The 26,520-nt window shown below is 38.6% G+C and overlaps 1 protein-coding gene across 4 annotated transcripts in view; it reads right to left on the bottom strand.

Moving 5' to 3' along the window:
• The window catches only part of RNF24 (ring finger protein 24), a 94,136-nt gene that overhangs the window by 10,056 nt on the left and 57,560 nt on the right, over nt 1-26,520 (bottom strand). The window contains exons 1-4 of one of the 4 annotated variants that reach the window (XM_003134311.6): nt 24,362-24,444; nt 24,024-24,173; nt 15,955-15,997; nt 8,740-8,781 (exon numbers count right to left, since the gene is read on the bottom strand). In XM_003134311.6, the coding sequence (XP_003134359.3) occupies nt 8,740-8,781; nt 15,955-15,997; nt 24,024-24,166 (228 nt within the window). In that variant the 5' untranslated portion in view covers nt 24,167-24,173; nt 24,362-24,444. Of the gene's footprint in view, nt 1-8,739; nt 8,782-15,954; nt 15,998-24,023; nt 24,467-26,520 lie in introns of those variants that run through there. The other 3 variants (XM_021078063.1, XM_021078064.1, XM_021078062.1) reach the window with 3 other exon arrangements.

The raw sequence follows: 26,520 nt of genomic DNA, 5'->3' as shown, positions 1-26,520 counted from the left end.
TCAGAGTTGTATAACCATCACCACTATCTAGCTGCAGAATGTTTTCACTGCTTGCCTCAAAAGTCCCTAAAAGCAGTCATTCCTCATTCCATCTTCTCCCCTAGCAACCACTAATCAACCTCCTGTCTTGATAGATTTATCTATTCTAGTCATTTCAAAATGGAATGGAATCATGAAATGGTATCATACAATCTGTGGTGGTCTTTTGTGGCAGTCTTATTTTATCTAGAATGACACCTTAAAGCTTCATTCATGTTGTATCATGAATCAGTACTTTTTTTTTTTTTTTTGCCACACCTGCGGCATGCAGAAGTTCCCAGGCCAGGGATTGAACCCACGCCACAGCTTGCAACCTAAGCTACTGCAGTGACAATGACAAATCCTTAACCTGCTAAGCCATCAGGCAACTCCAATACTTCATTTTTTTTTTTTTTTGTCTTTTGTTGTTGTTGTTGTTGCTATTTCTTGGGCCGCTCCCGCGGCATATGGAGGTTCCCAGGCTAGGAGTTGAATCGAAGCTGTAGCCACCGGCCTACGCCAGAGCCACAGCAACGCGGGATCTGAGCCGCGTCTGCAACCTACACCACAGCTCACGGCAACGCCGGATCCTTAACCCACTGAGCAAGGGCAGGGACCGAACCCACGACCTCATGGTTCCTAGTCGGATTCGTTAACCACTGCGCCACGACGGGAACTCCTTCATTTTTTGATTATAGCCATCCCCAATGGTGTGAGGTGTTTTCTCACTAGGGGTTTGATTTGCATTTCCCTAATGACTAATGATATTGTGCTTATTGGCCATTTATATATCATTTTTGGAGAAATGTCTTTTCAAATTCTTTGTCAATTTTTTAGCTGGATAATTCTTCTTTATATTATTCAGTTGTAAGTGTTCTTTTTAAAAAAATGTTATTCCCCTCCCCCCTTTGGTAAACATGAATTTTCTTTTTAACGTCTATGAGTCTATTTCTGTTTGTAAATAAGCTCTTTGAATCATTTTTTTTTGGATTTCACATGTAAGCAATATCATATGATATTTGTCTTTGTCTAACTTACTTTCCTTAGTATAATAATAGGTCCATCCATGAAGCTGCAAATGGCATTATTTCATTCTTTTTAATGGCTGAATAATATTCCATTGTTTTATATACATGTATATAAAACACACTGCATTTTCTTTATCCATTCATCTGTTGATGGCCACTTAGTTTGCTTCCATGTCTTGGCTATCATACATAGTACTGCTATGAACACTGCAGTTCATGTATCATTTCAAATTATGTATATATATATATTCCCAGAAGTAGGGTTGTAGGATCATATAGTAGCTCTATTTTTAGTTTTTTAAGGAACATCCACACTGTTCTCTGTGGTAGCTGTACCAATTTACACTACCACCAAGAGTGGAGGAGGGTTCCCTTTTCTCCATGCCTCCTTCAGCATTTCTTTTTTTTTTTTTTTTTGTCTTTTGTTGTTGTTGCTATTTCTTGGGCCGCTCCCGCGGCATATGGAGGTTCCCAGGCTAGGGGTCCAATCGGAGCTGTAGCCACCGGCCTACGCCAGAGCCACAGCAACGCGGGATCCGAGCCGCGTCTGCAACCTACACCACAGCTCACGGCAACGCCGGATCTTTAACCCACTGAGCAAGGGCAGGGACTGAACCCGCAACCTCATGGTTCCTAGTCGGATTCGTTAACCAATGAGCCACGACAGGAACTCCAGCATTTCTTATTTGTAGACTTATTAATGATGGCTAATCTGACTGGTGTGTAGTGGTACCTCATAATTTTGATTTGCATTTCTATAGTAATTAGTGATGTTCAGCATTTTTTCATATGCCTATTTGCCATCTGTATGTCTTCTTTGGAGAAATGTCTATTTAGGTCTTCTGCCCATTTTTTGGCTGGGTTGTTATTTTATGTTGAGTTATATGAGTTGTTTGTATATTTTGTTGGTTGCATTGTTTGCAAATATTTTTTCTCATTCCAAAGGCTGTCTTTTCATTTTTTAATGGTTTCCTTTGCTGTACAAAAGCTTATAAATTTGATTAGGTCATATTTTAAAAATTTCATTAAAATTTTTTTTATTATAGTTGATTTACATTGCTCTGTCAATTTCTGCTATACAGCAAAGTGACCCAGTCATACATCTATACACACACTCTCTTTCTCATATTACCTTTTATCATGTTCCATCACAAGTGACTGGACATAGTTCCCTGTGCTATACAGAAGGATTTCATTGTCTATTCTATCCATTCCTTTTTTTTTTTTTAAAGCGCTGCACTTGTGCACCTGCAGCATATGGAAGTTCCTAGGCTAGGGGTCTAATCAGAGCTGTAACTGCCAGCCTACACCACAGCCACAGCAAAGTGGGATCTGACCTAAACTAAAGCTCATGGCAATGCTGAATCCTTAACCTATTGAGGCAGGCCAGGGATCAAACCCGTATCCTCATGGATACTAGTTGGGTTTGTTATTGCTGAGCCACAATAGGAACTAGGAACTCCTGCCTACCCATTCTTTTCTTTTTTAACACAATTTTATTACATTTATAGTTGCACAATGATCATCACAACCCAATTTTAAAGCATTTTCATCCCAAACCCCCAGCCTATCCCTCCACCCCCACCCTGTTTCCTTTGGAAACTGTAAGTTTTTCAAAGTTTGTGTCAGTATCTGTTATGCAAAGAAGTCCACTGTGTCCTTTATTTTAGATTCCACCTGTAAGTGATAGCATTTGATGTTGGTGTCTCACTGTCTGACTGACTTCACTTAGCATGATAATTTCTAGGTCCATCCATGTTGCTGCAAATGCCGTTATTTCTTCCCTTTTAATGGCTGAATAATATTACATTGCATGTATGTACCACATCTTCTTTATCCACTCCTCTGTCAATGGATATTTAGGTTTTCTCCATGTCTTGGCTATTGCAAATAGTGCTGCAATGAACATACGGGTGCATGTATCTTTTTGAATGAAAGTTTTGTCTGGATATATGCCCAGAAGTGGGATTGATGGGTCACATGGTAGTTCTATATTTAATTTTCTGGGGAACCTCCATACTGTTTTCCATAGTGGTTGTACAGTTTACATTTCCACCAATAGTGCAGGAGGGTTGCCGTTTTTCCACACCTTCTCCAGCATTTGCTATTCCTAGTCTTATTAACGGTGGCCATTCTGACTGGCGTGTAGTGGTCAAAACCACACTATAGTTTTGATTTGCATTTCTTTAGTAATTAGTGATGTTGAGCATCTTTCATTTGCCTATTGGTCATCTGTATGTCTTCTTTGGAGAACTATCTATTTAGGTCTTCTGTCCATTTTTTGATTGGGTTGTTTGCTTTTGTTGTAGTTGAGGTATATGAGTTGTTTATATATTTTGCAGATTATGTCCTTATTGGTTGCATCATTTGCAAATATTTTTTTCCATTCCGAATGCTGTCTTTTCATTTTTTAATGTTTCCCTTTGCTGTGAAAATCTTGTAAGTTTGATTAGGTCCCATTTAAAAAATTTTTGTTTTTATTTCTATTGGCTTGGGAGACTGACCTAAGAAGACTTTTGTACTGTTTATGTCAGAGAATGTTTTGCTTATGTTCTCTTCTAGGAGTTTTATGGTGTCTTGTCTTATTTTTAAGTCCTTAAGCCATTTCAAATTTATTTTTGTGCATGATGTGAGGGTGGTATTCTAGTTTCATTGATTTACATGCAGCTGTCCAGTTGTGCCCACACCACTTGCTGAAGAGTCTTTTTCCTGTTTTATATTCTTGCCTCCTCTGTCGAAGATTAATTGACCATAGGTGTCTGGGGTTATTTCTGGGGTCTCTATTCTGTTCCATTGATCTGTATGTCTGTTTTTGTACCAGTACCACACTGTATTGATTACTGTAGCTTTGTAATATTGTCTGAAGATTGGGAGAGTTATACCTCTTGCTTTTTTTAATTTTGTCTGTTTTCCCCTCAGAATTGTTTTGGCAATTCTGGGTCTTTTAATACGGCTCCATATAAATTTTGGATTATTTGTTCTAGTTCTGTGAAAGATGTCATAGGTAACTTGACAGGAATCACATTAAATCTGTAGTTTGCTTTGGGCAGTATGGCCATTTTAACATTATTAATTCTTCTAATCCAGGAGCATGGGATATCTTTCCATTTCTTTGAATCCTCTTTACTTTCCTTGATTAGTGTTTTACAGTTCTCAGCTCGTAAGTCTTTCACCTCCTTGGTCAGGTTTATTCCTAGGTATTTAATTTTCTATCGCGGCTTAGTGGAAAGGAATCTGACTAGCATCCTTGAGGACACAGGTTTGATGCCTGGCCTTGCTCAGTGGGTTGAGGATCTGGTGTTGCATAACCTGAAGTATAGGTCACAGACATGGCTCAGATCTGGCGTTGCTGTAGCTGTGGTGTAGGCCAGTGGCTACAGCTCCTACTCAACCCCTAGCCCAGGAATTTTCATATGCCGAGGGTGTGGCCTAAAAGACCAAAAAAAACGAAAAAAAAAGAATTTTGGGGGTGTGTGATTTTAAAAGGTATTATTTTTTAATATTCTCTTAAATATTTCATTGGTAGCATACAGAAATGGAACCAATTTCTTTTTCTTTTTTCTTTTTTTTTTTTTTTTTTTTTTTTGTCTTTTTGCTATTTCTTTGGGCTGCTTCCGCGGCATATGGAGGTTCCCAGGCTAGGGGCCTAATTGGAGCTGTAGCCACCGGCCTATGCCAGAGCTACAGCAGCGTGGGATCCGAGCTGCGTCTGCAACCTACACCACAGCTCATGGCAACGCCGGATCGTTAACCCACTGAGCAAGGGCAGGGATCGAACCCGCAACCTCATGGTTCCTAGTCGGATTCCTTAACCACTGCGCTACGACGGGAACTCCCTTTTTTTTTTTTTTTTTTTTTTTTTTTTGGGAACCAATTTCTGAATGTTAATCATGTATCTTACTACTTTGCTGAATTCGCTTATCAGTTTGAGTAGTTTTTGCATAGAGTCCTTACAGTTTTCTATATATAGTATCATGTCATCTGCATATAGTGATAAACTTAACTAATTTTTTGTTTTGTTTTTTTTCGCCTTTTCTAGGGCTGCACCTGTGGAGGCATGGCATGTGGAGGTTCCCAGGCTAGGGGTCTAATAGGAGCTGTAGCTGCCGGCCTATGCCAGATCTCACAGCAATGCCAGATCCTTAACCCATTGAGTGAGGCCAGGGATCGAACCCACAACCTCATGGTTCCTAGTTGGATTCATTAACTGCTGAGCCATGATGGGAACTCCAAACTTAACTAAAATGTTTAAAGTGTGTTTCCTTGCTTCTAAGATAAATTATATGAAGAAACGGACATCTTGGTAATCTTGCCACCTTGTATATGTAATTCCATTTACTTTACACTGAGATTATTCCCATAAATAAAACATGTTTCAAGGGAAAACTACTTTATAGTGACTGTAGCATGTATACTTAAGCCTAGTTTTCTAGTATTTCATAGAGTACATGATCCCAGGAAGGATTTGATAATTTTCAAGGGGTTGACATACTCTATAAATTTACAGAGAATGCAAACTAGGGAATGGACAGTTATGTGGGGGAGATAATGTCACACAATAAAAATGACCCACAGCTCAGGTAATTTAGCCAAAAGGATTTTCCTTTAAATAGATAATCATTCTATGATGGTGGTGGTGGACACTAATTATTATACATTTCCTTGAATAGTTATGAGGATGATTATGCCTTCTGCAAAGGTAGCATTTCCAGTTTGGGTATCATTTAGGTTTGGAATCTTTGAAAACTATGAAAGCAACCTAAAAATGGTTGTGCTGCTCAGGAAATCCCTGACTTTTTTTTTTTTTTTTTTTTTTTTTTTTTAATGGCTGCTCCATAGCATATGGAAGTCTGTGGGCCAGGGATTGAATCCAAGCCTCAGCTGTGACCTATGCTGCAGTTGCAACAATGCTGGACCTTCAACCCACCATGCTGGGTTGGGGATCAAACCCATGCCTCTGAAGTGATCTGAGCCGAGCAGAGATTAGTTATGCTTCTTTGTGTCTCCATGGTTTAGTACAGTGTCTGACATTTTTATGTATTCAGTAACTTTAAAATTACAGTTGACCCCTGAACACAACACAGGGGGGTTATAATTTACAGTTGGCCCTCTGTATCCATGGTTTGTCTGTATCTTCAGTTCCTCTGTATCCATAAATTCAACCAACACAGATCCTATAGTACTGCAGTATTTGCTACTGAAAAAAAAAAATCTGCATTTAAGTGGACCCATGCAGTTCAAACCCATGTTGTTCAAGAGTCAACTGTATTTTTATTTATTTATTTATTTGGCTGCATCTGTGGCATGTGGAAGTTCCTGGGCCAGGGACTGAAGCTGCACCATAGCAGTGACCCAAGCCATGGCAGTGACAATGCTGGATCCTTAACCCACTGTGTCATAAGGGAACTCCTCAACAGTTTTCTTTGGCTACACCCATGGCATATGGTAGTTCCTAGGCCAGGGATCAAATCTGAATCACATCTGTGACCTATGCCACAGCTGTGGCTATGCCAGATCCTTAACCCACTGGGCCAGACTGGGGATGGAACCAGCAATGCTACAGAGACAAGCCAGATCATTAACCCACTGTGCCACAGTGGGAACTGCAATGATATTGTTTCATTTTGTTCCTTCTCTCTTATTTTTTAATTTTGTGGTCACACCCATGGCATCTGGAAGTTCCCGAACTACAGCTGTGACCTCAGCTACAGCTATGGCAACACCAGATCCTTGAACCTCTGCCTCCAGAGCAACCCCAGCTGCAGCAGTCAGATTCTTAACCCACTATGCCATGGCGGGAACTCCTACATTTTTAAATTAATATATTAAATTACTTGCCTTCTTTAAAATTAAGAACATTATATAAAAATTAACATCCTTTTGGACCAACTTCCTCAAAGTTCCTCTTTTCTCTTTTCTTTCCTTCTTCGTGTGATCATTATGTATCTTTCTCAAATACCATGTAGTATGCATATAAATCCATGAAAAAGGTGTTTATTTTAGTTTAAATATGTGATACAAACATTTCTATCATTTTGCAACTTGCTTTTTCAGTATCTAGTTCAAGATTCATCTAGGTTGGCATATTTGTGGATCGAGCTTATTCCTTAATTACAGAGCCTGCTGTAGTACCTCACTGTATGAATCACTGTATCGAGTTTCCTTCCTTCTTTTTCTCACTCTCTCCTTCTCTTGGTGGATAATCTTTCAGTGTATCAGGTTTTATTGAATTGTTACACTACTGATAGATATTTAGCTTGTCTCTGATTATCCACTATTATAATTCATGAATAACATTATTCATATTGAAATTTCATGTGCTTATATAGGACGAAGCTATGTGTCACTATATAATTAAGCTAGAGGACTGTACACACACAAAAACGTTTGGCAAAATAGTTTCAACACAAAGAAATGCACCAGGAAAGGACCAAATGAACAGCAAAAAGACCCCAAAAAAACCCAAGATTGGCCTCTAGAGACACATTGGAGAGCAAGGTTAGGTCTTCTTAGTTACAGAGAAACTGGAATTGGTGGGTAGGGTGTGGCTGGGATATAACTGATACATAATGATGCAACACAATGCACTTATTCAGGATAAAGATTCTAAACTAATGGGTCAAACCAATAAGGAAGACTTCTATTCAATATTACTAATGTATGTCAGAATTTAATCTTTTCATTTATGGTCATCAAAAAGGCCCCAAATAGAAGAGAATCACCTTCTATTACCATTTTGGGAAATTAAAAAAAAATCAAACAGTAACTGATGCTTGAGTTTAATCCAAGGTTAGGTCTGAAATGCCATACCATATCAACTCTTAGATAAAAAGTATGCAGAAAGAGCAAAGTACCAGTAGATGAATTCTAATATAAATCATTATTATTATTATTCAAATAATTTCACAAATTAACTCTCTTTGAAGAGATTGGCAATGTAGCTTCACCACAGTTGGGTTATAGTAAACGTAAATATTACAACATGCAGCTTTCCAAGTCTTTGTGGTAAACACCAGTTTAAAAACTTAGAAAGGGAGGAAGAGAAAGGCCTCTAAAATTAAAAATAAAAATTCTGAACATTTGTAATCAGAGACAACACAAAGAACAAAATAAACAAGAATTATTATACACTATGTGTCTTAAGGTGTACAGCAGCATACACACACACTTTTGTTTTTAACTTAGAAAGCATGACAACATAGTAAACACCCCAGACATGCAACCTCATCAAGAGACAATCCCGAAAGTTCCTATCTCTCCCTATATGTTCTTCCCTATTTCATCCCTCTGTCTCACCTCCTTAAATCCCCACCCTCATGAAGTAATCACTGCCTTTCTTGTGCCTTTGGTAAGAAAGGACTACTGGGAACATTTTCAAAAGTGAAATTAGTGCAAATTCATCTTGAGTAGTGAAACTAATTTATCTCTATCTCCTGCTTGTATAGAATGGACAGCAAGCAGCAACTCTGCTGCTATTACAACTTACGCTGGACTTTCCTACTAAAACCGAGTTATTTTACTCCCCTAGAAGTCTTCACAAAGAAGATTTTTATGTGACCTCACCCTCAAATATTCTATGAAGCTGATCAAAATCAGTCTAATTTTTTCAGCTTCTGAAAATAAAGGTGTTTAAGCATTCCATTATATATCAGTTCTATTAGAACACAGCTCAAGAAGAAGTTAAAATACTTACCTCATGTAAATTCAGTTCTTTTACTTTCTCTTTTAATATAACCTGTAAGACAAAAATGTATGCTCTTATGCCCATTTAAATATATAGTTTAAAATATTCCTCATTATACTCACAAGTATTTTTCTTTTGTGTATATAGCTCATTTCCCCTCATATTCAGTCTTGGAGGGGATTCCTTACAAGTTTGAGACAGAACATTTTAGCAACATTCTTTTAATTTGAGCAATGTTATAATATTCTCCTGAAAGTCAATTTTAAAATCTCTTTGAGAACAGATTAAATTTTGGGAAAAGACATTAATTAACACATGCCTATCTACAGAAAGTGTTAATATGGGAGGGAAATAAATGAGATCGTTGTCTTATGATATGGTGAAACACAGTATTTGGCTCATGGGACTGACTGATTTATAAAAGAGTGAAAAGGAAGCTCGATCTTTTTTTTTTTTTTTTTTTTTTTTTTTTTTTTTTTTTTTGCTTTTGTCTTTTTAGGGCCGCATCTACAGCATATGGAGGTTCCCAGGTTAGGGGTTGAGTCGGAGCTTTAGCTGCCAGCCTATGCCACAGCCACAGTAACACTGGATACAAGCTGCGTCTGCAACCTATACCACAGCTCATGGTAATGCCAAACTCTTAACCCACTGAGCAAGGCCAGGGATCAAACCTGTGTCCTCATGGATACTAGTTGGGTTCGTTAACCACTGAGCCATGATAAGAACTCTGGAAGGTCAATCTTAATTTTGGAAGTTCTGCTTATTATTATACATCGCCATCCTCAGAAAACTTTAGTTCTATGCAGAGTTATGTAAATGTGCTTAAAATTCATCCAGGCGCTATCTTTAACCTGACTTTGTGGTGACTGGGTATCAGTCAAAAGGAATGCAAAGTGACAAGAGGGTGGATTGCCACTTAAAAAGGACATTTCTGAACAAATGGGGCTTAATCAAACTTAGAAGCTTCTGCATACCAAAGTAAACTAAACAAAACAAAAAGACAAATGACAGAATGGAAAATATTTGCAAACAATGTGACTGACAAGGGCTTAATTTTCAAAATATACAAACAGTTCAGACAACTCAATAATGACAATACTCACCCCTCCAAACGACCCAATCAAGAAATGAGCAGAAGACCTAAATAGATATTTCTCCAAAGAAGACACACAGATGGCCAATAGGTGCAAGAAAAGATGCTCAGCATCACTAATTATTGGAGAAATGCAAATCAAAACTACAGTGAGGTATCACTTCATACTGGTCAGAGTGGCCATCATTAATAAGTCTATAAAGGACAAATGCTGAAAAGGGTGTGGAGAAAAAGGACCCCTCCTACACTGTTGGTGGGAATGCAAACTGGTACAACCACTATGGAAAATAGTATGGGGGTTCCTCAGAAAACTAAATATAGAACTACAATATGATCCAGAAATCCCATTCCTGGGCATATATCCAGACAAAAGTTTCATTCAAAAAGATACATGCACTCCTAAGTTCACAGCAGCACTATTCACAATAACCAATACATGCAAACAACCTAAATGTCCATCAAAAGATGAATGGATTAACAAGATGTATTACATATATACAATGGAATACTACTAAACTGTAAAAAGAATGAAATAATGCCATTTGCAACAACAAGAATGGACCTAGAGATTATCATACTAAGTGAAGTAAGTCACAAAGAGAAAGACAAATACACTATGATATCTCCTATATGTAGAATCTAAAATATGGCACAAATGAACCTATCTATAGAACAGACTCACAGACATGGAGAACAGACTTATGGTTGCCAAGGCAGAAGGGGGAGGGAGGGAGATGGACTGGGAGTTTGGGGTTAGTAGCTGCAAACTATTACATTTAGAAAATGGATTAAAAAGGTCCTATTACATAGTACAGGGAACTAGATCCAATCTCCTGAGACAGACCATGATGGAAAAGAATATTAAAAAAAAGAAGGTATATATGTATGACTGAGTCATTTTGCTGTACAGCAAAAATTGGTACAACATTGTAAATCAACTATACTTTAATAAAAAAATTAAAAATTAAGAAAAGATAGCAACACCAAAACAAAGAAACAACCCAATAAAGAAATAAAATAGACATTTCTCTAAAGAAGACATACAGATGGCAAATAGGCACATGAAAAAATGCTCAGCATTGCTAATTACTGGAGAAATGCAAATGAGAACTACAATGACGTACTACCTCACACAAGTCAGAACAGCCCTCATTAAGAAGTCTACATATAATAAATGCTGGAGAGGGCGTGGAGAAAAGGGAACCTTCTTCCACTGTTGGTGGTTATGCAAACTGGTATAGCCACTATGGAAAACAGTATGGAGGGTCCCTAAAAAACTGAAAATAGAGTTGCCATATGATCCAGCAATCTCACTCCCAGGTATATATCTAGAGAAAAACATAATTTGAAAAGAAGCATGTATCCCAATGTTCACAGCAGCACTACTTACAATAGCCAAGACATGAGAGCAACCAAGTCCATCAACAAATGAAGGATAAAGAACATGTGGTATGTATATACAATAGAACAGTACTCAGCCATTAAAAAGAATAAAATAATGCCATTTGCAGCAACAAGGATGGATCTAGAGATTGTCACACTAAGTGAGGTAAGTGAGAAAGAGAAAGACAAACACCATGCGATATTATTTATATGTAGAATCTAAAATATGACAAATGAACTTATTAATACAGAACAGAAACAGACTCACAGACACAGAGAACAGACTTGTGGCTGCCAAGTGGAGGTTGGGTGATGGGTGGGTTGTGAGTTTGGGATCAGCAAATGCAAACTATTATATATATATATATATATATCTATATCCGAATCACTATGTTGTACAACAGAAACTACCACATTGTAGGAGTTGCTGCAGTGGCAAAGTGGGTTAAGGATCTGGTGTTGCCGCAGCTGTGGTGTAGGTTGCAGATGTGGCTTGGATTTGATCCGTGGCCTGGAAACTTCCATATATTTCAGGTGTGGCTGAAAAAGGGAAAAAAAAAAAAAAGAAAAGAAACTAACACATTGTAAATCAACTATACCTCAATAAAATAAATTTAAAAAACATTTCTGAGAAGAAACGTAGCTTATTAGAATTATATTTCATCTTAAAATGAAAAAACAGGAAAGTGAAATATGGGGAAAATCTCTAAATTTTGACTATCTTATACCTAAAGAAAAAATGATTTTTTTTTGGTCTTTTTGCCTTTTCTAGGGCCACTCCCGAGGCATATGGAGGTTCCCAGGCTAGGGGTCTAATTGGAGCTGTAGCTGCCGGCCTATGCCAGAGCCACAGCAATGCCAAATCTGAGCCACGTCTGTGATCTACACCACAGCTCACAGCAACGCTGGATCCTTAACCCACTGAGTGAGGCCAGGGATTGAACCTGCAACCTCATGGTTCCTAGTTGGATTCATTAACCACTGGGCCACGACGGAACTCCAAGAAAGAATGATTTTGAGGGCAAATCATAATTTTCAGAAATAACAACCAGAAATTACCATCCAGCTATACAGAGACATATAAATTTCCAATTCAGTATATTTTTTTTACTAAAAATTAAAAAAAATTTTTTGGAGTTCCTGTCATGGTGCGGTGGAAATGAATCTGACTAGGAACGATGAGGGTATGCGTTTGATCCCTGGCCTCGTTCAGTGGGTTAAGGATCCAGTGTTGCCATTGCCGTGAGCCATGGTGTAGTCAGACACAGCTTGGATCTAGCATTGCTGTGGCTGTGATGTAGGCAGGCAGCTGTAGCTCCGCTTAGACCCCTAGCCTGGGAACTCCATATGCCGTGGGTATGGCCCTAAAAAGCAAAAAAAAAAAAAAAAAAATTGTCTTTGGCCATGCCTATGGCATGTGGACGTTCCTGGGCCAGGGACCACTGTGACACAAGCTGTAGCAGTGACAATGTCACAGTCTTTTCTCTCTCTCTCTTTTTTTTAAACACCACAGCCACAGCAATGCCAGATCCAAGCCATGTCTGCAATCCTACACCACAGCTCATGGCAACTCCAGATCCTTAACTCACTGAGCAAGGCCAGGAATCGAACCCACAACCTCATGATTCCTAGTCAGATTTGTTTCCACTGTGCCACAATGGGAACTCCAGACCATTCCAGATTCTTAGCCTGCTGTGCCACAAGAGAACTCCCCAATTCAGTATTTTAAAGACCATTTTTACCATCTGTCTTGTGACTTTATTAATACTATCAATCTCCTCTTTTAAATGATTGCCAAGGCCAATTTTACCTCCTAGTTAACTTAATTCAAATATCTTACAGGTTGTCAAGATGATGATAGAATTGAGACAAAAAGATTCATTCATTGAGAAAATTAACACACTCATCTCTGTATGTGAATCTCCAATGAGACCCATGGGGAAGAGTGTGGGGTTACTTAAGGACATCAAAGGAACTCACCAATGAGCTCAGATTTCAAAGAGACAAAGATTGACAAAAAGATATGTGATCCTAAGATGATGATGTTCTGTAACATCAGTGTCAGCAATATTAAAGACCCAGATGAACTACAGCTTGCCCCCCCTCCTCCCCGCCCACCAGAATTGCTAAGGACAATACAATAAAAATAATTTCATGCTTAGGGTCAAAAGAAAATTAAGGAACAACCACACCCATGGTTTGGATCAGTGGTAAAATATTAATGGATGACACATGGAAGATGCTGGCCTTTAAGAAAAGTTAAACTTATTACCTTAAAGAACAAATCATTCGGCCATTTTGATTTATTTTTGTGCATGGTGCGAGGGTGTGTTCTAGTTTCATTGCTTTGCATGCAGCTGTCCAGGTTTCCCAGCAATGCTTGCTGAAAAGACTGTCTTTTTCCCATTTTATGTTCTTGCCTCCTTTGTCAAAGATTAATTGACTATAGGGTGTCTGGGTTTATTTCTGGGTTCTATATTCTGTTCCATTGGTCTGTCTGTCTGTTTTGGTACCAGAACCACACTGTTTTGATTACTGTGGCTTTGTAATAGTGCCTGAAGTTTGGGAGAGTTATGCCTCCTGCTTGGTTTTTGTTCCTCAGAATTGCCTTGACAATTCTGTGTCTTTTGTGGTTCCATATAAATTTTTGGATTGTTTGTTCTAGTTCTGTGAAAAATGTCATGGGTAATTTGATAGGGACTGCATTGAATCTGTAGATTGCTTTGGGTAGTATGGCCATTTTTACAATATCAATTTTTCCAACCCAGGAGCATGGAATATCTTTCCATTCCTTTACATCTTCTTTAATTTCCTTGATTAATGCTTTATAGTTCTCAGCATATAAGTCTCTCACTTCCTTGGTAAGGAGTATTCCCAGGTATTTGATTTTTTGGGGTACAATTTTAAAAGGTATTGTCCAAGACACCATCAAACTCCTGGAAGATAACATAGGCAAAACATTCTCTGACATCAACCTTACAAATGTTTTCTCAGGTCAATCTCCCCAAACAACAGAAATAAAAGCAAAAAATAAACCAATGGGACCTAATCAAACTGACAAGCTTTCATACAGCAAAGGAAACCAAAAAGAAAAGAAAAAGAAAACTTACGGAAGTACCATCATGGCACAGTGGAAACGAATCTGACTAGGAACCACGAGGTTGCAGGTTCAATCCCTGGCCTCGCTTGGTGGGTTAAGGATACGGCATTGCCGTGAGCTGTGGTGTAGGTTGCAGATGTGGCTTGGATCTGGCATTGCTGTGGCTGTGGCGTAGGCCAGCAGCTACAGCTCCGATTAGACTCCTAGCCTGGGAACCTCCATATGCCATGGGTGTGGCTCTAAAAAGACAAAAGACAAAAAAAAAAAAAAAAGAAAAAAAAAGACAACTTACAGAATGGGAGAAAATAGTTTCAAACAATGTAACTGACAAGGGCTTAATCTCTAGAATATACAAACAATTTATACAACTCAACAGCAAAAAAGTCAACAATCCAATTGAAAAATGGGCAAAAGACTTGAATAGACATTTCTCCAAGGAAGATATACAGATGGCCAACAAGCACATGAAAAAATGCTCAACATCACTGATTATTAGAGAAATGCAAATCAAAACTACCATGAGATACCACCTCACACCAGTCAGAATGGCCATCATTAATAAGTCCACAAATAACAAGTGCTAGAGGGGTTGTGGAGAAGAGGGAACCCTCCTGCACTGTTGGTGGGAATGTGAGCTGGTACAACCACTATGGAGAACAGTATAGAGGTGCCTTAGAAAACTACACAGAGAACTACCATGTGATCCAGCAATCCCATTCTTGGGCATATATTCGGACAAAACTTTCCTTAAAAAAGACACATGCACCTGCATGTTCATTGCAGCACTATTCACAATAGCCAAGACATGGAAACACCCAAATGTCCATCAGATGATTGAATTAGGAAGATGTGGTATATATATACAATGGAATACTACGCAGCCATAAAAAGAACAAAATAATGCCACTTGCAGTAACATGGATGGAACTAGAGACTCTCATATTGAGTGAAGTACGTCAGAAAGAGAAAGACAAATACTATATGATATCACTTATATCTGGAATCTAATATACAGCACAAATGAACCTTTCCACAAAAAAGAAAATCATGGATTTGGAGAATAGACTTGTGGTTGCCAAGGGGGAGGGACTGGGGTGGACTGGGAGCTTGGGGTTAATAGATGCAGACTACTGCCTTTGGAATGGATAAGCAATGAGATCCTGGGAAATATGTCTAGTCACTTGTGATGGAGCCTGATAATCTGAGAAAAAAGTATGGGTACATGTATGTGTAACTGGCTCACCATGCTACACGGTAGAAAAAAATTGTATTGGGGAAATAACAATTAAAAAAAATCTAAGGCAGCTTAAAAAAAAGAGAAGGTAAAAAATTCATTTAACGGACTCTCTGAACTCCACTGGGATACTAGTAACTTTAAGGATTTTAAGCTGAAGCATTTCCTTTTTGCAAAATGTTGGCCAAATTCCCTGTTAAATTATATTATCTGAACTTTCTATAACTTCAAATAATACTTAAGAAGGGAAAAAACACTTAAAGTGAAGCTGATTTATTTTGTACTGCAAACTGGCAAGCAAAATGCTAAAATGAAGACAAGGAAATCCAGTCCCAGTTTAAAATATGAGTGGAAATCTGAGTTCTCATTTTTTGGTAAAAAATACCATTAAAGCCAGTCTTAAAAATCTCTCACCTGTTTGTAGGCATAAAATTCTTTGTGTGCTTGATGTCTTAGCCTAAAAGACAAAAATAAGCAATGCAATATTGAGATTTCCAACATAACAATTTGAAAAAAAAATTAAACTGACTTTTGGTATTAATTTATATCATTTATGGTTTAAAATCCAGAATTTACTCAAGAATACACCCGAATGACATATCTGTTACCATGTTATGAGAAAGTGACCAGTGAACCATAAAACATCATCCAAATATGTAAGTTCAAGTGAAATCTCATTAAAACAAAATCCCAAATGTTTTAATGAGGCCTCAATTCTTTTTATATTGACAACAGTCCACTTATTTCAATAACATTTAATATATCACATTTTTATTAATTAAAAATCAAAGTATCATACACATAATAATGTACAAAAGCTTCAATACAGATAAATATTTAAAAAATAATTAGGAGTTCCCGTCGTGGCGCAGTGGTTAACGAATCTGACTAGGAACCATGAGGTTGTGGGTTCGGTCCCTGCCCTTGCTCAGTGGGTTAAAGATCCGGCGTTGCCGTGAGCTGTGGTGTAGGTTGCAGACGCGGCTCGGATCCCGCGTTGCTGTGGCTCTGGCGTAGGCCGGTGGCTACAGCTCTGATTCAACCCCTAGCCTGGGAACCTCCATATGCCGCGGAAGCGGCCCAAGAAATAGCAACAACAACAACAACAACAACAACAACAACAACAAAAAAAAAAGACAAAAAAAATTATACAGGTGTAACTATCACCCAGATCAATGCACAGAACATTTCCAGCATCCCTGAAATGAGTCTCCCCCATTCAATCAATACCCATCCTTAAAACTAACCTAATTTTTCTCATTGTAGATTAACTATGCTTGTTTTCATTTGATATATGTTCTTTTGTGTTTGCACCTTCTTTTTTTTTCACTATTTTTTTTGGGTCTTTTTAGGGCCATACCCACAGCATATGGAGGTTCCCAGGCTAGAGGTCTGATAAGAGCTGTAGCTGCTGGCCTATGCCACAACCACAGCACCACCAGATCAGAGCTGCGTCTGCAACCTCCACCACAGCTTGCGGCAACACTGGATCCTTAACCCACTGGGTGAGGCCTGGGATTGAACCTGCAACCTCATGGTTCTTAGTCAGATTTGTTTCCACTGCTCCACGACAGGAACTCCTCCTGTTTGCTTCTTTTAGTCAACAATTATTTATGAAATTCATCCATGTTGTTGCACTAGTCCTTTTGACTAACATATAGTATTCCGTTGCAGGAATGAATATAAAATTATCTATTCTACTGCTGAAAAATATTTAGGTTACTTCCAGTTTGGGATTATGAATAAAGCTGCTACACCAATTCTTCTACTGGGTAGGACCTCCAACACAATAATAAACAAAAGTGGTAACAGTGAATATCCTTATCAATATGTTACTATCAAGTATGATGTTTTCTCTAGATTTTTTTCTTTTTGTCTTTTTTGCCTTTTCTAGGGCCGCTCCCGCGGCATATGGAGGTTTCCAGGCTAGGGGTCAAGTCGGAGCTGTAGCCGCCGGCCTACACCAGAGCCATAGCAACGCAGGATCCGAGCCGTGTCTGCAACCTACACCACAGCTCACGGCAACGCCAGATCCTTAACCCACTGAGCAAGGCCAGGGATCGAACCCGTAACCTCATGGTTCCTAGTCGGATTCACCAACCACTGAGCCACGACAGGAACTCCTCTCTAGATTTTTTTTGTAGACACCCTTGGTTCAAATAAACAAAGTTCCCTTGTAGCCTAGTTTTAGATTAAAAAAATCAAAAATAGGTATTAGTTTTTATCAAGTGCTTTTTTTCCCATTACATTTTTCCCTCTTTTTATTGTTAATGTGGTATATTGCATTGATTGATTTTCAATGTTAAAACAATCTTCATTCCTGGAACAAACTCCACTTGGTTGTGATGTATTATTCTTTTGTACATCACTGAATCTGATATACTAACATTTTGATCATGAGAGAGAGGGGTTGATAATTTCCTTTCTTGTAATGTCTTTGTCAGGCTTTTAATTTTATTTTTATTTATTTATTTATTTTTTAATTTAATTTTATTTATTTATTTTTTTTGTCTTTTGTCTTTTTGTTGTTGTTGTTGTTGCTATCTCTTGGGCCACTTCCGCGGCATATGGAGGTTCCCAGGCTAGGGGTTGAATCGGAGCTGTAGCCACCGGCCTACGCCAGAGCCACAGCAACGCGGGATCCGAGCCGCGTCTGCAACCTACACCACAGCTCACGGCAATGCCGGATCGTTAACCCACTGAGCAAGGGCAGGAACCGAACCCGCGACCTCATGGTTCCTAGTCGGATTCGTTAAGCACTGCGCCACGACGGGAACTCCATGTCAGGCTTTTAAATCAAAATTATCTGGCTTCCCATGAGTTGAGAAGTATTTCTTCTACTTCTATTCTCTGGAAAAGTCCTATAAGAGTGGAATTTTTTCTTTAACTGTTTGGAGGAATTCACTGGTGAAGATACCTGGCTTATAGTTTCTTTGTGGTAATGTTTTAATAACATATCCATATTTTTCTTTTTCGGGCTGCAACCACAGCTTACGGGAGTTTGTAGGTCAGGGATCAAACCTGTGCCACAGCAGTGACCCAAGCCACTGCAGTGATAACCTGCAGGAGAACTTCTCTAATTTCTTATTAGATATATAATTATTAATATTTTCTATTTCTTCTTGAGTCAGCTTAAAAATGTTATTATTCTTTCACTGTATTCACGTAACATACAATTAACCCTCTTAAAGTATATAATTCAGTGGTATTTAATGTAGTCACAATGTTGTGCAACCACTAGTTCTAGCTAGTTTTAAAACTTTTTCATCAAAAAATATAGTTGCTTCCCATTCCCCCCTTCCCTGGTAATCTCTAATCTGCTTTCTGTCTCTATGGATTTGTCTTATTATGGATATATTATATAAAGTAAATCATACACTATGTGGTCCTTCCGTGTCTGGCTTTTCATTTAGCATGTGTGCATGTGTGTGTGTGTGTGTGTATATATATATATATATATATATATATATACACACACATACTTTTTTTTTTTTGCTGTGCCTACGGCCTATAGAAGTTCCTGGGCCAGGATCAAACCTGTGCCACAGCAGCCACCCTAGCTGCTGCAGTGACAACACTGGATCCTTAACCGGCTGCGCCACAAGAGAACTCCTAGCATGTTTTTCAACTTGTAGCATGTATCAGTACTTCACTCCTTTTTATGGCTGAATATGTATATGCCACAATTTGATTACCCATTTATCTTCTGATAAGCATTTAGGTTGTTTGCACTTTTTTGGCTATTATGAATGTTATAAACATTCTGTACAAATTTCTGTGTGGACATATCTATTTATTTGTCTTGGGCTATTTATCTTGAAATTTATGGGTCATATGATAATTCTATGCTTAACTCTCAAGAAAATGCTAAAGTCTTTTCCACAGTGGCTGTGCCATTTTACATTCCCACCAGCAATGTTTTAGGGTTCCTATTTCTCCATATCTCTGTCAATACTTAGAATTTTCCATATTTTACTATAGCATGCTAGTAGTTGAGATATATATACACATATACACACACATATATATATATATATATTTTGGCTTTTAGGGCCACACCTGTGGCATATGGAGATTCCCAAGCTAGGGGTCCAATTGGAGCTACAGCTGCTGGCCTACGCCACAGCCACAGCAACGCCAGATCCTTAAGCCCCACTGAGCAAGGCCAGGGACCGAACCCGCAACCTCATGGTTCCTAGTCGGATTCGTTAACCACTGCGCCATGACGGGAACTCCGCCAATGACTTTTAAATGAAATTTAGAAATGTTTGGACATGACTGGCTTCTCTGATTAAACAAGATAATTTTATTTTAGTGTAGAAGATCCACACTTAGTTGCTTTGTTAGCTCAACAATGAAAAAAGATACAAAATAGATAAAATGTGTACAATGATAATGCATGAAGAGTGCTATCATTTTCCTTTATTTATTTACTTATTTGCTTGATTTTTTTTGGAATATAATGAGGTAAAACGTTGTTTCACAACTTATTTCTCAAAAAATTTTACCCATGATCACAAGTGGTATACTAGCGATTTTCTTAAAACAAAAAAGTTAAAGGCTTAATTAATTCTTGGACATAGTAAAAACTATACTAAAAAACTATGCATTTAACACTACTTTAGGATTTCCCATTGTGGCTCAGTGGGTTAAAAACCTGACTAGTATCCATGAGGATGTGGGTTCAATTCCTGGCTTCATTCAGTGGGTCAAGGATCTAGAGTTGCTGTAAGTTGCGGTATAGGTCGCAGATGTGGCTTGGATCTGGTATTGCTGTAGCTGCAGCTCCAATTCAACCCCTAGCCTTGGAAGTTCCATATGCCACAGGTGCATCCTTAAAAAGCAAAATAAAATAAAATAAAAAGTATACTTTATATACAATAATGCTTCCTTAATGAACCTCTTCTTTTTTATATTTTGTTCTATTTTTATATTATTTTTGTCTACTTAAAAAAACTTGGTTTCAAATATTAAAGTCACAATTTTTTTTGGCGGGGCTGCACCCACAGCATGTGGAACTTTCTGGGCCAGGGGTCGAACCTGAGCCACAGCAGTAACAATGTTGGATATTTAATTTGCTGCATCACCAGGGAACTTCATTATATTTACAAATTTCTGAGTTAAGCCACTATTTGGAGACGAATTAACAAAAAATTTAGTAGGTCTGAAAAAAAGGGATAGATTTTAAAGCTATAAGATCCTATTTATGTCATGGCTAATTTCCTAATTTAAAAAAATGCTGAATATTTTACATAACATTTATCATTTTATTAAAGGGCAATGGCATTTAAAAAATTTAGAGTATAGTTGATTTACAATGTTGTGCTAATTTCTGCTGAATGGCAAAGTAACTCAGTTGTACATATTATATATTCTTTTTATTTTATTCCATTTAATTTTTTTTTTTTTTTGTCTTTTTGCTATTTCTTGGTCCACTCCCGCGGCATATGGAGGTTCCCAGGCTAGGGGTTGAATCGGAGCTGTAGCCACTAGCCTACGCCAGAGCCACAGCAACGTGGGATCCGAGCCGCGTCTGCAACCTACACCACAGCTCACGGCAATGCCGGATCGTTAACCCACTGAGCAGGGGCAGGGACCGAACCCGCAACCTCATGGTTCCTAGTCGGATTCGTTAACCACTGCGCCACGACAGGAACTCCTATTTTAAATTTTTTTAGGGCCATACCCACAGCATATGGAAGATTCCAGGTCAAATCAGAGATGCAGCTGCCAGCCTACACCACAGCTGCAGCAATGCCAGATCTGAGCTGCATCTGCGACCTATATATACCATAGCTCATGGCAATGCTGGATTCTTAACCCACTGAGGGAGGACAGGGATCAAACCCGCATCCTCCTGGATACTAGTCAGGTTTGTAATCCACTGAGCCACAACAGGAATTCCCAGTACCACTTCTTAATTCATTCATCTGTCGACAGGCATTTAGGTTGTTTCCACGTCTTGGCTATTGTTAATAGTGCTGCTATGAACATACGGGTGCATGTATCTTTCTGAATGAAAGTTTTGTCTGGACATACACCCAGGAAAGGGATTCTGGATCATATGGTAATTCTGAGGAAACTCCATACTGTTTTCTGTAGTGGTTGTACCAACTTACAGACTCACCAACAGTGTAGGAGGGTTTCCTATTCTCTACATCCTCTCCAGCATTTATTTGTAGACTTACTAATGATGGCCGTTCTGATGGGTGTGAAGGGATACCTCATTGTAGTTTTGATTTTCATTTCTCTAATAATTAGTGATGTTGAATGTCTTTTCATGTGCCTACTGCCCATCCTTATTTCTTTGGAGAAATGTCTATTTACATCTTCTGCACATTTCTTGATTGGGTTATTTTTTTATTGTTGAGTTGTATGAGTTATTTGTATATTTTGGAGATTAAACTCTTGTAGGTTGCATCTGCAAATATTTTCTCCCATTCTGTAGGTTGTCTTTTCTTTTTTATGGTTTCCTTTGGTGTACAAATGCTTTGATTAGGCTCCATTTGTTTATTTTTTTTCTTTTTTTCTTTTTTTTGCTCTTTAGGGCTGCACTTGCAGCATATGGAAGTTTCCAGGCTAAGGGTCGAATCAGAGCTATGGCTGCTGGCCTACACCACAGCCACAGCAATGTGGGATCTGAACCCCATCTGTGATCTGTACCATAGCTCATGGCAATGCTGGAGCCCCCACCCAATGAGCAAGGCCACGGATGGAACCTGCATCCTCATGGATATTAGTCGATTCATTTCCAATGTGATACAATGGGAACACCCTGTTTTATTTCTAATGCCTTGAGAGAATGACCTAAGAAAACATTTGTACAATTTATGTAAAGAATGTTTTGCTTACGTTCTCTTCTAGGAGTATTTATGGTGTCATGTCTTATCTTTAAGTCTTTAAGCCATTTTTTTTTTTTCTTTTTATGGCCACACCTGTGGCATGTGGAAGTTCCCAGGCTAGGGGTCGAATTGGAGCTGCAGCTGCAGATCTATGCCACAGCCATGGCAACGGTGGATCTGAGCCACACTGGTGACCTATGCCACAGCTTGTAGCAATGCTGGATCCTTAACCCACTAAGCGAGGCCAGGGATCGAACCTGAGTCCTCATGGACACTATGTTGGGTTCTTAACCCGCTGAACTACAACAGGAACTCCTTTAAGTCACTTTGAATTTATTTTTGTGTATGGTGTAAAGGTGTGTTCTAATTTCATTCATTTACATAAGGGTAATCACATTTTTGAGAACTTCATAAAAGATTCACTTTCCATGAAGAATGGCAACAATTAATTATTGCTGAAAGATATTTGATGATGGTATTTATAATACTGTGCAAATACTAAAAACTTTCAGATGTATAATTATTTAATAAAATCCTCTTCTCTTTTATTCCATAAAGCTCTTTGAATACAGCATAAACATTTTTATTGTCTTATTAAATTTTGGGTTTGAAAATTAGGCCCTATTTAAAAACTTAAAAAGAGAAAAAATGCTTGCTTAAACAATTATGAGTCAGTCAACTGTGAATCTTTACTGGCCAAATCCATTTCTCCTTTTTTTTTTTTTTTTGTCTTTTTGCTATTTCTTTGGGCCACTCCAGCGGCATATGGAGGTTCCCAGGCTAGGGGTCGAATCGGAGCTGTAGCCACTAGCCTACGCCAGAGCCACAGCAACGCGGGATCCGAGCCGCGTCTGCAACCTACACCACAGCTCACGGCAACGCCGGATCGTTAACCCACTGAGCAAGGACAGGGACCGAACCCGCAACCTCATGGTTCCTAGTCGGATTCGTTAACCACTGCGCCACGACGGGAACTCCCATTTCTCCTTCTTTGTCACTTGTTTGTACGTGCTCCTGAGCTTGTGGAATAGTGTTTTACGCAGATAATCAATCACCTGTACAACTAACCAGTTCAACAACAAATGGGAACTTAAGATCTGATATCCCACAAGAATAGTTTTTTTTTGGGCCATGCCCATGGCATGCAGAAGTTCCTGGGCCAGGGATCGAACCCATGCCACAGAAGTAACAATGTCAGATCCTTAAGCTGCTGAGCCACCAGGGAACTCCCATGAGAATATTTTTAAAGGCTTGGATCTTGTTTTGGACATTGTTTCCTTATTCCTTTAGCTAACACCCTTCTTAAAAGCAATTCTGAAATTTCTGAGAAAGTAGATTAAATCTTGGGGACAATGACAAATGTCTCTGGGCGAGGTGTTAATATGTTAGAAAAATAAATGAAGATAATCTTCCCCATAGTGTAAAATACCTCATCAGCAGATAAGACTGAGGAATCAATAAAGGTGTTTTACCAAATAGTAACTCGCAGAAGGTTAAAATGTTAAGCCACCTTAATTTTAGAAAATTTTCTAATTAGCATATGTACAAAAATTTTTAACCTAAGGTTAGAAAGCTGACTTACTACTGATTTTTAATATTGACAACATAAAATAAAAGCAACATAGAATAAAAATTGATTACCTAATCAAGTAGCAACAGAAGAGTAAACTAAGGATGAAGACAAATATAGCAGTGCCAAAAACCACAATATATATGTTGAGTGGTAGATTCTGGAATCCAATATTAGGCATCCTGAAGTTGTAATGTGGGAAATCTGAGCTCATGGATGAACTGTGGGGAAAGAAAAGAATGGGAAAAAATTAGATTATAAAGACTAAGAACCAATATAGCATTATCTCCATACACGTATAGAGGCAATTTATTTTCTTAAGGCTTAACCCCATTTGAATCAAATTTGATAGAGGGTTAATATCCTTGCCATTAATTAATTACAGCACAAATATTTAATGAGTACTTACTAGGTACGTGGCACTATTCCAGATGCTTGAGATCCTACCTAAAAAGTTTTACAAAAAGATATTCAGAGAGGAGTTCCCATCGTGGCGCAGTGGTTAACGAATCCGACTAGGAACCATGAGGTTGCGGGTTCGGTCCCTGCCCTTGCTCAGTGGGTTAATGATCCGGCGTTGCCTTGAGCTGTGGTGTAGGTTGCAGACGCGGCTCGGATCCCGCGTTGCTGTGGCTCTGGCGTAGGCCGGTGGCTACAGCTCCGATTCAACCCCTAGCCTGGGAACCTCCACATGCCGCGGGAGCGGCCCAAGAAATAGCAACAACAACAACAACAAAAAAAAAGACAAAAGACAAAAAAAAAAAAAAAAGATATTCAGAGAGAGGTATTTCACTGAAATAATGCCAGTAATCAATAAATACACGAAAAGTTAAACCTCAAAGAAGTGCAAAGGAGAAGTTCCTGCTGTGGCTCAGCGGTAACAAACCCAATTAATATCCATGAGGATGCGGGTTCGATCCCTGGCCCTGCTCAGTGGGTTAAGGATCTGGTGTTGTGAGCTGTGGTGTAGGTCACAGACATGGCTCTGATCCTGAGTTGCTTGGCTGTGGCTATGGCCACCGACTGCACACTCTGATGTGACCCCTAGCCTGGGAATTTCCATATGCTGCAAGTGTGGCCCTAAAAAGACCAAAAAAAAAAAAAAAAAAAAAAAAAAAAGTACAAAGGAAGAAAAAGGAACAAGTGTAGAGACTGTAAAAACTCTTTAACCTTTAAAGCAGTAATATTTATAGTGATAAAATACTTGAAATAACTTAGATATCTCACAAGGAGATAAATTGATTAAATAATTATATAGAGTCATATGTTAACATTATTAGGTCATTAAAACCTGTTTTCAATAATTTTTTTTTTTTTTTTGTCTTTTTGCCATTTCTTAGGCCACTCCTGCGGCATATGGAGGTTCCCGGGCTAGGGGTCGAATCAGAGCTGTAGCTGCCAGCCTACGCCAGAGCCACAGCAACACAGGATCTGAGCCGCGTCTGCGACCTACACCACAGCTCACGGCAACGCCAGAACCTTGACCCACTGAGCAAGGGCAGGGATCGAACCCGCAACCTCATGGTTCCTAGTCGGATTCGTTAACCACTGCGCCACGACGGGAACTCCTGTTTTCAATAATTTAAAATTTAACAAAGATATGTGGGAAAATTAATCAGGATATAAATTGTATATAAAAGAAGACCCCAATTTTGAAAAAGGTTGAAAAAAAGGTAGGATACAGACATATTTGTATATATAGGTAGGTGTGTGTGCGTGTGTGTACATGATTGCAGCAGAAGAAAGCCTGAAAGCCAACATATCAAAATGTTAATAGTGGCTTGTGATTTACTAGTCATTTTGACTTTCTTCTTTTTAACACCCCCCCCCTTGGAGTTCTCTTGTGGCACAGTGGGTTAAGGATTTGGCACTGTCACTGCAGCAGCTTGGGTTGCTTCTGTGGCTCAGGTTTGATTCCTGGCTCCTGACCTTCCACATGGGTGTGGCCAAAACCCCCACAAAACCCTTTATTAAATCAGGCTCTGTTCTAAGCATTTTACTGGCTTTATTTTAATTTTCACATAAAACTTCTATAGGTAGGTATCATAACATCTCCATTTTATATATAAGGGAACCAAAGCTTAGAGTTTTGGTCACATAGCCATAACTGACCAAGTATGTATGAAAGTCAAGGCCTCTCCAACTCCAAAGCCAGTGCCCTCAGCCTATAAGCTCTATAATCTTTACAATTAGAAAATACTAAAAAAGGGCCTATTTCTGTCGATAAGTTTGGTAATACTGATCACTACATAGTTAAAATACCATGAATGGAGTCTGTCCCTTTTTTTAGGTGATGAGCTATAAAGTGGCTCATCACACCTTCATGCTAGGATTTTGTCATTTTGATTCATTACAAAATAAAGAGCAACTGCCAGGCTTGATTATGAAGACCACATAATGGTAATTGAATTATCCATGATGACTGCCAAAATAAAAACAGAACTAAATAAAACCCCACCAAACAAAATGCTTCTGCTTTTATTTATACAAGGTACATTAAAAATGTGTTTGTAGATCTTTGGTGTCCTTGTTGGTTCCCAGAAGAGCATATTTATGTAGACAACATTG

The sequence above is a fragment of the Sus scrofa genome, chromosome 17 (assembly GCF_000003025.6).
Source record: "Sus scrofa isolate TJ Tabasco breed Duroc chromosome 17, Sscrofa11.1, whole genome shotgun sequence".
Classification (NCBI taxonomy): domain Eukaryota; kingdom Metazoa; phylum Chordata; class Mammalia; order Artiodactyla; family Suidae; genus Sus; species Sus scrofa.
Note: the sequence above shows the minus strand (reverse complement) of the source record. Positions and strands in the feature narration are given on the sequence as shown.